This window comes from Nannochloropsis gaditana (assembly GCF_000240725.1).
Source record: "Nannochloropsis gaditana CCMP526 unplaced genomic scaffold scaffold461, whole genome shotgun sequence".
Lineage (NCBI taxonomy): Eukaryota > Eustigmatophyceae > Eustigmatales > Monodopsidaceae > Microchloropsis > Microchloropsis gaditana.
In genome coordinates, this window is record NW_005803492.1 from 12,851 (window position 1) to 24,263 (window position 11,413).

The following is an 11,413-nucleotide window of genomic DNA, read 5'->3' on the forward strand; positions in this document are numbered from 1 at the left end:
CCCATTCACTAGGCCTTCCTCCCCGGCGACGTACCGGATTTGCCGGAGGCGCTCCCCCAGGTCCCGTACCTCCTGCCGGAGGTGGCTTAAACTCTCTCCCTCGACTCCCTTTCCCAATCCTTCATCCTCCCCTCCTCCCCCACCCCTCACGTCGATGCCCAGGCGCCGGTACGCCTCTTGGGCGCGGCGCACGCGGTCTGTCAAGGCTTTGACCTTCTCAAACACGGCCATCGACCGTGCGTGCATTTCTTGCCGCTTTAAGTCCGTCCCGTTCGCATCTTCCTCCGCGGCTTGCTCGTACAAGGCTTTGACCCGCTCGCTCAGTTTCCCACAGTCTTGCCGGTACCGATTTTGCACGTCGACCAGGTGCGAGACCCGGGAATAGCGGACATGCGCTGACTGAAGCGCCTCCTCTGCGCCACGCAACGTGGGCAACACGCCTCGTGAGCCCTCGTCTTGCCCCTCCCCAGACATGTCTTTGTCCCAACGTGCGACCTGTTGGGCCAGAGGTTGTTAAAGCTACGGATGTCTTCGCACATTTGCCAGAGAACGGTGAGGCAACGAGTGGTACGCACCTCCGGACAATGGGTCTCTATCGTCGCCTGCACCGTAGCCTGAAGCTTTGCGAAGCCCTCCATGGCGGAAAATGGCACTCGGAACGTCGAAGTACTTCTGCGGAGCCCCTGTGCATCATAGAAACGAAGAAGGCCATTTCAAGCGCTGGATGATTGCATGGATAACGCGTTGCTGGTTTGTGGTGACTGGTCCAGCAGGCATGAGGGTGCCTCCAGCCTTGTCTTAGTCCACGCACGGCCAGCCTCCACCTCCTCCTAGGGCCCTTTAAACCTCGCCTTCAGCAACGAATCCACCTTTTTTACATTTTCGTTCTCCTTATTTCCTTTATAGCCTACTGATCTGTGAGGGAGAGCGTGCACAGAAGGCCTCTGGGTTTTCCCTCCTTTGTCATGCTTTCAAACCCGCTCGCCCATCTTGGACTAGCGACTTGTCTGACGAGAGCTCACCCTCAAACAAGCTCAGCATTTTTTACACAACAAAAGAGGGACAATGATGAGTGTCACTCCCTCATGCCACTTTGCCACCGTCCACATGTCTCTATGCCCTTCGGAAGACTTTTATCCAAACTCCACCAAACACACGAGATGGGGAGGGCGTGAGCTCACCTTCCACATCGCATTAAACCCCATGCTCTCGTGAGACGACATATATTCCAGAGTGAACATGAATCTACCGGCTGATTCTTGCAGAATAATTTCACGGCCATCTTCACATTGCTCAACGTTAACACAGATAAATTATGCCGTCCAAAGCGCCTCTCGGAAAGAAGAAGAAGATAGAAATGGACTCGGAAAGCGACTCTGAGGCAAGCAGCGAGGAGGAAACGCAGTCGTCGAGCGAGGAGGAAGAGGAAGACGAAGAGGAAGAGGAGGAGGAAGAGGAAGACGAAGAGGAAGACGAAGAGGAGGACGAAAATTTGGATGATGCTTCCCATTCCTCCGGTAGCCAGGTCTCTCATCCGGCATCTGGCTCGAAAGCCCTCAAAGCGCCCACTCAAAAGCGTCCCGGACCTGCCCCCGGCGCCGGGGACAAAGAAAAAAAAAGACAGGCGTCTTCCAGTCCGGCTTCCCCTGCCCTGAATTTCTCCAGTAAGGCAGCCAAAGCAACGTCGTCGAATCAAAAGCCTGACTACCCTGCCAAGGGCATGGCAAAGAAGAAAACTGGCAACAGCAGCAAACGCGGTGCGAGTGATATGGAAGTCGAAGACGGGACGATTGAAGCCGAAAACTCTCCGACCATCGCGGCTGAAAGTACGAAAGAGGGTCCGGACCCTGCCTCTTCCTCCTCCCATACCCCCTCCGAGGCGCGTGACACCAAATTGACACCGGGAACTAGCAGGGCTGCTTCCTCCCCCCCCCTCCCATGTCCCAACGCTGATAAGCTCACTGCAGCCATCGAGAAGCCGAAAGCCCGGGCGGGGGATGCCAAAAGTGTCATCCTTGAGTACATGATTAACGCCGCGCGGCCTTACGGGTGGGTGGACTTTCCTGTGTCTTTCCCCTCCTTGCTCGCTTCTGGTTTTGACCCCACCTGCTCTCCTCCCTCCTTGACCACTGAACGTGCGACTGCCCTCTTCTTTGCATTTCTTTTGCACACAGGGCTCAGAATGTTTTTGACAACCTGCACAAGACCATCGGCAAGGTAGGGTGCGCGTGAGGGAGGGAGGGAGGAAACGAGGGAGTGTGGAAGACTTGGATGAGGACATCGACCGACCCTGTGGCTGACTGCAATGCTGCAACGCTGTCTTTCCCTCCCTGGAACCCTCCCGGTTCTCTTCTTTTTGTTCAGGGCACCGTGCAGACCGTGCTGGATCAACTCGCTGACAGTGGCGCCATCACCCGGAAAGAATTCGGGAAATCCAAGATATACGTGGCCCCGCCCCCAGCCCTCGACCCGACAGAACTTGCCCGCGAAACGGCCGCGTTGGAAAGCCGGTGGAAGGCCTTGCAGGAAGAGAAAAGCCAGTGGACGGGGAGGAAAGGGAGCCTGGAGGGCGAGGTCCGGAGGTTGAACCAGGGTCTGGACGATACTGCCTTGGAGACGGCCTTGACGACATTAACGGCAGAAAATGCGGCGCGCGAGAAGACGCTGGAGGAACTCCGGCTGAAAGAAGGGAAGCGAGAAGGCAGGGCGCCCATGGATAAGCTCCAAATGAAGCGCTTGGAAGAGGAGGCGGGATCCTTCAGGAAGATCTGGGCCGCGCGCAAGCGACAGGCGATGGAGGCCGTGGAGTGCGTGGCCGACGGGGCGGGGAAACGGGTGATCGACATCATCGATATGATGGGCATAGAAACGGACGAGGAGGCGGGTGTCAGCCTCCCTGCCTTGGGTGGAGGGACGTGAGGTGGACCGACCCTTTGGCTTGCATGGGCCACGGGGTTACATTGGGAGAAGTGACCGAAGGTGCCTCGGCATTTTTTTTTCGCTGTTCGGACGTCCGGGGATAGGAGAAAATAATATGGAAAGTAGAGATGTAAAAAGCGGCTGGGGAGTGGAAAGGAGAGTTGGATGTGGTGTGCAACGGGCCAAGAATGCCTGAGTGAGCATGCGTGTTCGTATGTGAAATAGCGGTCGAAATCAGTACGCTATCAAAAGGCAGCGACGTAATGGACACATGAAGCCTTCGAAAAGACAGAGGGGTGGAAGAAGTTGGAGGACGGGCACACATCCTGACGGGCTTTTTGAAAACGTGAACACAGCGCTATGTCGAGGACAATCAGCAAGGTTGATTGATTGATTGAGACTGGGAAAAAAAAGAAATGACCACGACGGACGGGGTTATGAACGGCAGACGGGCGCCTACTCGTCATAAGGGGACACGGGCCAGACAGCACGGGCCTCGGCTTGGGGTCGACGTCCACCCTCGCTGTCCCCTTGTAGGCCCTGCACCGGCGGCGCACCCTCTTCAATAAAAACGGGAGCCGGGATCTTTACCCGTCCTTCTGTACGTGTTGTCAAAATTTTCTTTCGCCATGTGTACGGGCGGGGTTTGGCGGCCCATTTACATTTCCGCCTGGCCACTTCGGCACACAGCGCGCGTTCAATTTTTGTAAAGACGCATTTTGGGGATACCTTTATACAAATGTGCAATGACCTCGTCTCCCACACGCCTTCGGACGCCCGTTCTCTCTCGTCCGCCTACTCCCGCCCCCATGCCTGCCCGTCTTCCTCCCCTTCCTCCGCCCCGGCCTCCATGCACTGCTCCTTGATCATCTCATGCAACATCTGCCGAAAAGCGGCGCGAACCACCCTTAAGGGAAGACCCAGTTGTCCTGCCAGCCCCTTCAATGCCTCCATTTGCGCGTTGGGCAACATGAGTGCTCCCCCTTTCTTTACGTCCGGGTCATCGCCGCCCTGACTGTTGCTGCTGTGGGTGTTGCTGCTGCCATGGAGGCCCATGTCTTGCCACAGGCGCCGATAATAGGATTTAACCGCTTCCAGGATGTCCGACAGTTCCCTCCGCGCGCTCGTCGATCCAGCTCCCACATCCTCCCCCGCCTCCTCTTCCTCCCATTCCACTCTCCCGAGTCCTTTTCTCTCAACGTGCTTGGTATCCCCAATCTCGGGAGCAGCAGCTGACACGGTCGGTGACTTCTGGCCCACGGCCCTTCTTGTTTGTCGCAAGAAGGGATGACGGTCCAACAGGTAACGGGCCGTAGGCCGTTTGCTCGGCTCTTTGTTCAAACATTGCCGAACGAAATCCCGAAACTCCGAGGAAAATTCCGAGCGCGGGAGGGACGGTGGTTCCCTTTCCTTGAGCGCGGAGACAAGCTCCCAGTAGCCTCCTGCGTCTTCGTAAGGCAATTGTCCAAGAGCACACGTCACGAGCGTCAGACCCACCCCCCAAATATCCGCGGAATACCCGTACTCCCCACCACAAATTCGCTCCGGCGACATGTAAGTGAAGGTCCCGACAAAAGTATCCGCCCGGGAGATACTGGCATCGAAGTGCCGGACCAGCCCAAAATCGCTGATTTTTACCTCGCCCCGGTGATTCAGGAGGAGGTTGGCGGGTTTAATGTCCCGGTGGATTTGCCGGCGTGCGTGCAGGTACGCCAGGCCTAGCAAGACTTCGCGGGCCATGTGGGCCAGGACGGCCTCGTCCGCACAGCCCCCGGCGTCGACCACGTCTTGGAGCGAGCCTGCGTCCATGAATTCTTGGACTATGCTCACGGTGCCTTCCCGCGGATTCGCGTAGGCGTCGTAGAAGGAGACAAGCTGGGGGCAACCTCCTCCCCCTCGGGAAGCGCCTGCGTCCATACCCCCCACGGGACTTCCGCGGTGTGCTCCTGTGCCAATCAGGACCTGTCCGGATGGTTCGCCGACAAGCCCTTGTCCTCCACGCCCGCCCGTCCCACCGATCGGTCCCGGGCCGTCTGCCGCGGAGGGAAACGGGGGAGGGGAGGCCGGGGTGGTGCGGGGGGGGGAATGAGAGGGCGCCAGGGAGGAGGAGGGAGGCAGGAAAGGCGCGAGATTCCAGTACAAGGACCGGAGCTCCTGCACCATCTGAAGCCGCCTCCCTTCTTCAAAGACGGGGATGGTCTTGACGGCCACCAGGCGCAGGCTGGGGACGTGAATGCCTTGCCAGACGCTCCCACCCGCGCCACGGCCTAACACTCCCAAGGGGACCAGGCAGTCGTGTAGGCCCTGCCCGGGGGTTTCGTCGGCACAGCCGTGCGCACCTAGGCTGCCGCCGCTGGAAGGACACGAAGCCATGTCGTTTGTAGCGACCGATCCCTCGTCGAGGGTGAGCGAGAGAGGGGTGCCACCAGTGCGTTTCTCCCGTCCTCCGGACGACTTCGGAGGGGTTGAGGTCACTGAAGATTGGTTAGCGTATAGGTCATTCGGCGTATTTTTCTGGAAGAGGCCTGATTTTCGTATTTCGAAGCCTCCAATGTGTATCGATCCACTTTTGGATATACAAAGCGTCTTCGCATCCTTGGCACCTTTTTTCCGTCCACTATGGGGCCGCAAGGACGAAGAGGAGGCGGCCGAGGACCAATCCTCGCACACCCGTCCGTCACCGACACTGCTGGTGTCATCGCTTACACAATCTCCACTGCTGGTGCTGTTGCCATGATCCGTCGGGATTTCCAATTGAAGGGGACTGAAGGCGCTCTCTGAGCCGATGGTCAAAGGGGGGGGGGTTGGGTCGACCTCAACTGTGAGTCGGAGCTTCTCGGCAAAGCATTGTTCCATGCTGGGTGAACGTGGCTCTTGCAGCCCGTATTCCTGCGCCATGCCGTGCTTTCAATGGCCCCGGCAACTTTCCTGAGGGAGACAGAGGCGTCGAAATGGAGGTGAGGCGGGCCATGTGCTCGAGCTGATATGGCAGAAGCTTTCGCTTGTTCTGCTCGCGGTCTTCGTGGCGGCGCTCGGCGATACCCTGACGTGCCTATACCTCCCTCTGAAACACGCATCTCCAGTGTTCGAGTGAGAGGGGCTCGAACAGGCTTGACTGGTGTAAAGGTGATGACTCCAGTGCAGTGCGTGTGAGTCGATACATCAGGCATCGGACAAGGGGCAATGCCGATCGTGACGGGATCGGAGCCAGCTACTAAGAGGAGCTGCCAGTCGTCCTACAGAAACTCCCAATGCTCAGTATTGGCGCAATGTGCATCTAATCCTCCTCCTTTGTTTCATGACCTTCCTAGATCTCCTCATCAGAAATCTTCTGCCACTGATTCCACTGTCAGATCTCTAGGGCCTAGAGAGAGCAGGACCAAAGCTACTTGTGCGTGGGAGAGGACGGTAGGCCCCAAGCTAGGATAAAATCTTATCTAATTCTGTGCATCATGGGGGGAGATGGCGCTCTTGACCCTGCACACACCGCAACGCTTTCTCCTGAGAGGGTTCTGGCCGCTTATGACGCGTCTGGGGATTATCTTGAGGCCCAAGAAAAGCTCAGAGTCTACTTGAAGCGAGCCTTCCTCCTTGTGTCCCGGGCTAGAATGCGTCCCACTTCAGGTGGCGTATTGGAAAGTAGTTTCATTCGAGAGGATATCGGGGCTGCACGACGTGTGCATGGAGAACGGCTTGTCTTCGCGAAGTGTGGGTCGCACCCGAGCGATGTGGGCGGTGTGGACCCCCCACCAACGAGGATGGAAGATCTCCTCGTGATATTAGCCGGTGCACTTCCGTCCCCAGAGGTCCGAGAAGCACAGAAAGACTTTGTAAAGGCGTTGGACTGTGTCATGGATTTGGCCGTCGCGGCGAAGGCGATCTGGAGGACGCAAACGTGCGACACAGATGAGAAGCACGACGATGTATAGCGTAAAATAATCACCCAACGCAAGTCAAGTAGAGCGTCACGCGCCTTCACGTGGGCGGGGCCCTTACATTACGTCAATGCATTCCGTGTTTACTATCAAAACCGCCCCGACTCGATCAATGTACACGTATCAACACAGTCTTCATGACTCTCACGCCCCCGGGATTGTTCCCATGGCCGCCCACTGGGCGGGAAACAGGAGACGATCCCGGGAAGCGAGCAGGACCACACAAAGCCTCCAGCGACAGACCCACGCGCCCCCCTCTCTCTCTGTACACCACGATCCTCCCTCCTTCCCTCCCTCCCTCCTTCCCTCCCTCCCTCCCTCCGCCCCCTCCTACGCCCGTTCCTCGGACCCTTCCATCCCCTCCACCGTCAGAATCGCAGCTCCACATGCAAGTTCAAGTCGCCTGGATCTAACGGCTGTCCTGTCACCGGATGCAACGAGAAAAATCGGAGCAAATCTGGGTTATGGGAGGCCTTGGGCATACGTATCAACCGCTGGAGGTAGACCTCCAACTCCTGACGGCGATGTTCGATAAAGAGCGGGTCGGACTGATCGGCAAAGGGGTTCAGGACCTTGATGGGGAGGGAGGGAAGGCTGCTCAACAGGTGGGAGCCCGCGAAGGCGGAGCGCACGAGTCGATCCAGCTTATCAAAGTCCCGGTACCTGCGGAACACCACCACCTCTCCCTCCTTCCCTCCCTCCTCCCCTCCCTCCCTCCCTCCCTCCTTCCCGCCCGCCCGCCCCGCCCCTCGAAGGGTGCAAACCACCTTGTAATGCACAATGAGCTTCCCTTCGCTGGATTGCGTCCGGAACTCCGGGACCATCACGCGCACAGGCACCCGCCCTGCCTCGTGACCGTTACCGCTCCCATTGGCGGCACCGCCCACGTCCTCCATGTGCGGGAGACTGCTACCCATGTCGGAGACCTCCAATACATCCGCCTGCTCGGTCAAGAGTCGAGCTCCCACGCGACAGCTGTGGGGAAGGGGGGGGAAGGAGGGAGGGAGGGAGGGAGGGAGGGAGGAAGGGTGGATGGTAGGGAGGAAGGTCAGTGGCTGGTCCGACATTTGTTTCGTATCTTCAAGCCCCTGCTCCTTACCTATATATAAACCCGCCCGCACCCAGGTCTGGGGTAATGCTCACGGTGGCGGTAGCGTCATCGACCTTGAACAATATCTCCACTGCGTTCAATAGGGAAGTCGTGCCCCGGGTGCCGGGCACCTCAATGCCGTCCAAGACCACGAAGCGCGTCCCCGAGAGTTTGTTGTGGCGGAGGACGAGCTAGGGGAGGGGAAGGGAAGGGATGGGAAGATGAGGGAGTAGGAGCGACGTCCTTTAACAAGCAAAGGAAGCTTCTCGTGGCCTAAGATAATGTCAATTGAACTCGTATTCCGTTTCTCAGGGCCGCGCGTTGATTCGTGTGGCGATGCACCTCTTCCTTGCGCGCGTCGGCACAGGTGAAGCGACAATATGGTTTTCTCCCTACTGCTTGCTCGTCCTCCAACACCAGCATTCCTTCCTTTCAACCCGCTTACCTTATGTGGTCGTTCCCGTCTTCCTTGAGAGGGATCGGCCAAAGAAAAAGACCACAGTTTCGTGACTCCTCCTGGGTTTCTGAGGGTATTTGTAACAATCCGGGTGAGGCTTTCCATCCTCGCGGTGCTTGTCTCAGTAATAGGCGTACACCCGCTCGCAAATCTCCTCCCGCTTCCACGAAGGACGCCACTCGCTCTCTTATGTATACAGTATGTGAAGGGCCTCACAAGTTGCGCAGTCCTTGATGTGGCATGGAGATGTGAGGGGGAATAGTCGTATCAGAAGTCATGTTCCAAGAGAGGGAGGTGGAGAGCACTTCAGACTTGGCCAAGGAGACAGGTATTCGCCTCCGCAAAACCACGACACACACGCATTTTGAACGCTTCTCCTGTTTCCATTCCTCAGCCAAGCCCTCTATGCAGCCAAGTAGAGCGCTGTCCAGGCCAGGCTCAGTTTTCGCAGACGCACGATCGCGGACTCGGAATACCCTCCCCGGGCGAGCGCCGTGCTTCCGTCCCTGATTTTGATTCTACACAGAGGCGAAACATCCACTTATTCTTTCCGCCTCAAATACACGGTACAGGCGTTTCTCGGCACTCACATTCTTCCTTCATGAGCATACAGGGCATGATTTGAGGGCTGGGGTCTGAACGCGCGGGAGGATGCATTGCTTTCCCTGCGGTTTCGAGAGCTCCCAAAGGCCTATCCGTTAGCATCATCGTCCAGAGTTTTCCAGGCCAGAGAGTCTGTCTTGCCCGCCCGTCGCACATTTAGCCACGACTGTTCTAGGGCGCAGACAATGCACAAGACCGGTTGAAATATATGCGTGGGTTCGACGCCTGTGGCATGTTGGTAGTAGCCTGGGTAGCCAGTCCGCTAAAGGTCCTATGAGCCGCGACCTTCTGTGGGCTACTTTTCACACTGCCGTTCCGCATCATCTGCCATGTGGCATTTGTGTGACACGCAAGTGGTCCGTGTCATGCGTGAATGCGGTCTATGTGGGCGCTGATCTATTTAAAGTCCCCACAGCGTACTGCATGTGACCGTCTATGCGCCATGTATCTTAGGATAACTCCGTGCTTATTAAAGGATCTTGCGAGTGTATCGATCGCACCGTCACTTGTCTGACCACATACAACTGTTGATCGAAAAAATTGCTCCTAACCGATGCCCTGACAAGCCCAATATCATGTGGGAATCGCCCAAAGTCGAAAAGCGAGGCTTACCACGCTCGACAGGGAGGAGAGAGTCCTTGTCGCTTCAATTCCAGTTTTTGTTCACAAGCTCAAACGTCTGTGAGGGCTCCTGCCAGGCCTCGAACTCCTTGCTTTCGGACGCCAGGCTCTCTCACCTTCCCCCTATCTCACTCCTTTGTCTAGCAGGCGCTTCCGGATGAATTTGTTTGGGAAGAAGAAGACGGCAGGGCCGCCCCCGAATCCTGGGGACGCCATCATCAAGCTTCGCGGCACGATGGAAACCTTAACCAAGCGGGAGGCGTACATTTCCAAGAAGATGGACATGATGGTGAGGGAGGCCAAGGGGAAAATGGCGCGAAAGGATAAAAACGGGGCCCTCTTTGCCTTGAAAAAGAAGAAGATGTACGAGGCAGAAGTGATCAAGATTCAGGGGGCGATGATGAATTTGGAAAGTCAGGCGATGTCCTTGGAAGGGTCGGCGACCAACATGGAGGTGTTCGGGGCCATGAGGTACGTCGCTTTCCTCCCTCCCTCCCTCCCTCCCTCCCTCCCTTTTTCCTTCCCTCCCTCTTTATTTTGATGTCATTGTCATTGAATGAGAGGTGGAGTCCGGCGTGAAAGCGGGGAGGTGCAACCGGTCCTGCCGCGCTTCATGCAAATGAGGCAACCCCTTTGCCCTGTCCTGGGTCGCGGACCTCCTTGTGCACATGTTCGCTTGGTACGGATATTTTTCATTGATGTATCTCTGCACGCTCCTTGCAGGACGGGCGCCAAGGCAATGGGGGCAATGCGGGGCGCCATGGACGTGGACAAGGTGGACGACTTGGTGGATGACATCCGGGAAGAGATGGACACAGCCACCCACATCTCCGAGGCCATCTCCACCCCCTTGGACGGGGGCTTGCAGGACGACGACGACCTGCTGGCGGAACTGGACGCGATGGTGGAGGAGGAAACGGAGGCGAAGCTGACGCAAGTCCCAGCGTCACTGCCGGTTAAACCCGGGATGGCGGAAACGGCTCCCGAGCCGTTTCCGGAATTACCGGCCGTCCCTACGAACAAGCCAGTGGCAAGTCCGGGACTGGAGGCGTTGGAGGGCGTGGACGAGGAGGAGCTAAGGGCGTTGAAGGAATTAGAGCAGAGCATGGCGGTGTAGGGGGTAGGGGAGGAGGGAGGGACGGAGGACGGGAAGGAGGGAGGAAGGGAGGGAGGGGGGCAAGGAGTGGTACATAGTGGGAAGGGGTTGTGTTACGGGTTAACGTGAACAAAGAACAAGAAATTCGAGAACGGCATCGACGAGGGGCACTGCTGTGGAAGTGCCTGACAGCGCCCGACATGGCAAGGTTGACAGTGCTTTTTCTTTCCTTTGTTTGGCTCGCGCGGACGACTGTTCGGTCCAGTGGGCAAGGGGCGGGAACGCTTATTTAAAATTTTAAATCCACGATCGACATGATTGTGTTGAACCACACGCTCTCCTCCTGCTCATGAACGAGCACAGTCTGGCTTGGGAATGCCTCCCCTCCCTCCCTCCCTCTCAACCTCTGAGTCTCCCGGCGATGTCCTCTTATTTGTCTACCATGAAATTTAATGGTCAGGGTGCTTGGAGCCCGGGCGCTTATTGGATGAGCACCAGCCAGGCCAGAAAGGTGTAGAAGAAAAAGACGGGGAAGAGCGCCAGTACCTTCCGTTCAGGAGCGATGACTTGCCCGATGAATACCACCGAGGCTGGAGGGAAGGAGGGCGGAGCGGGAGGAGATATTTCCATGTCATGCTCTTTAACCTCGATACACGGCGAGGCAGTCAACCCTTTCCCTCCCTCCCTCCCTT

At 57.3% G+C, this 11,413-nt stretch overlaps 3 protein-coding genes across 3 annotated transcripts in view; all 3 read right to left on the bottom strand.

The window, feature by feature from the left end:
* Positions 1–687, bottom strand: part of NGA_0169500 (uncharacterized protein) — a gene marked incomplete at its 3' end in the record, with an annotated part of 873 nt that extends 186 nt beyond the window's left edge. The window contains exons 1-2 of the mRNA XM_005854569.1: positions 576–687; positions 10–495 (exon numbers count right to left, since the gene is read on the bottom strand). Coding sequence (XP_005854631.1) covers positions 10–495; positions 576–638 — 549 coding nt within the window. The 5' untranslated portion in view covers positions 639–687. The remainder of the gene's footprint in view (positions 1–9; positions 496–575) is intronic.
* A 3,027-nt stretch (positions 688–3,714) lies between these two features.
* Positions 3,715–5,817, bottom strand: MAP2K1 (mitogen-activated protein kinase kinase 1; the record flags this gene model as incomplete). Its single annotated transcript, XM_005854570.1, has 2 exons — positions 3,715–5,393; positions 5,499–5,817. The coding sequence occupies 2 exons, from the start codon at positions 5,815–5,817 to the stop codon at positions 3,715–3,717; spliced, it is 1,998 nt and encodes a 665-aa protein (XP_005854632.1).
* Positions 5,818–7,502: 1,685 nt separating this feature from the next.
* Positions 7,503–8,562, bottom strand: NGA_0169700 (uncharacterized protein; the record flags this gene model as incomplete). Its single annotated transcript, XM_005854571.1, has 4 exons — positions 8,390–8,562; positions 7,954–8,135; positions 7,634–7,829; positions 7,503–7,517 (listed from the first exon to the last, which is right to left on the bottom strand). Exons 1-4 carry the CDS (start codon positions 8,504–8,506, stop codon positions 7,503–7,505), a joined length of 510 nt encoding a protein of 169 aa, XP_005854633.1. The 5' UTR covers positions 8,507–8,562.
* Positions 8,563–11,413: the final 2,851 nt, after the last annotated feature.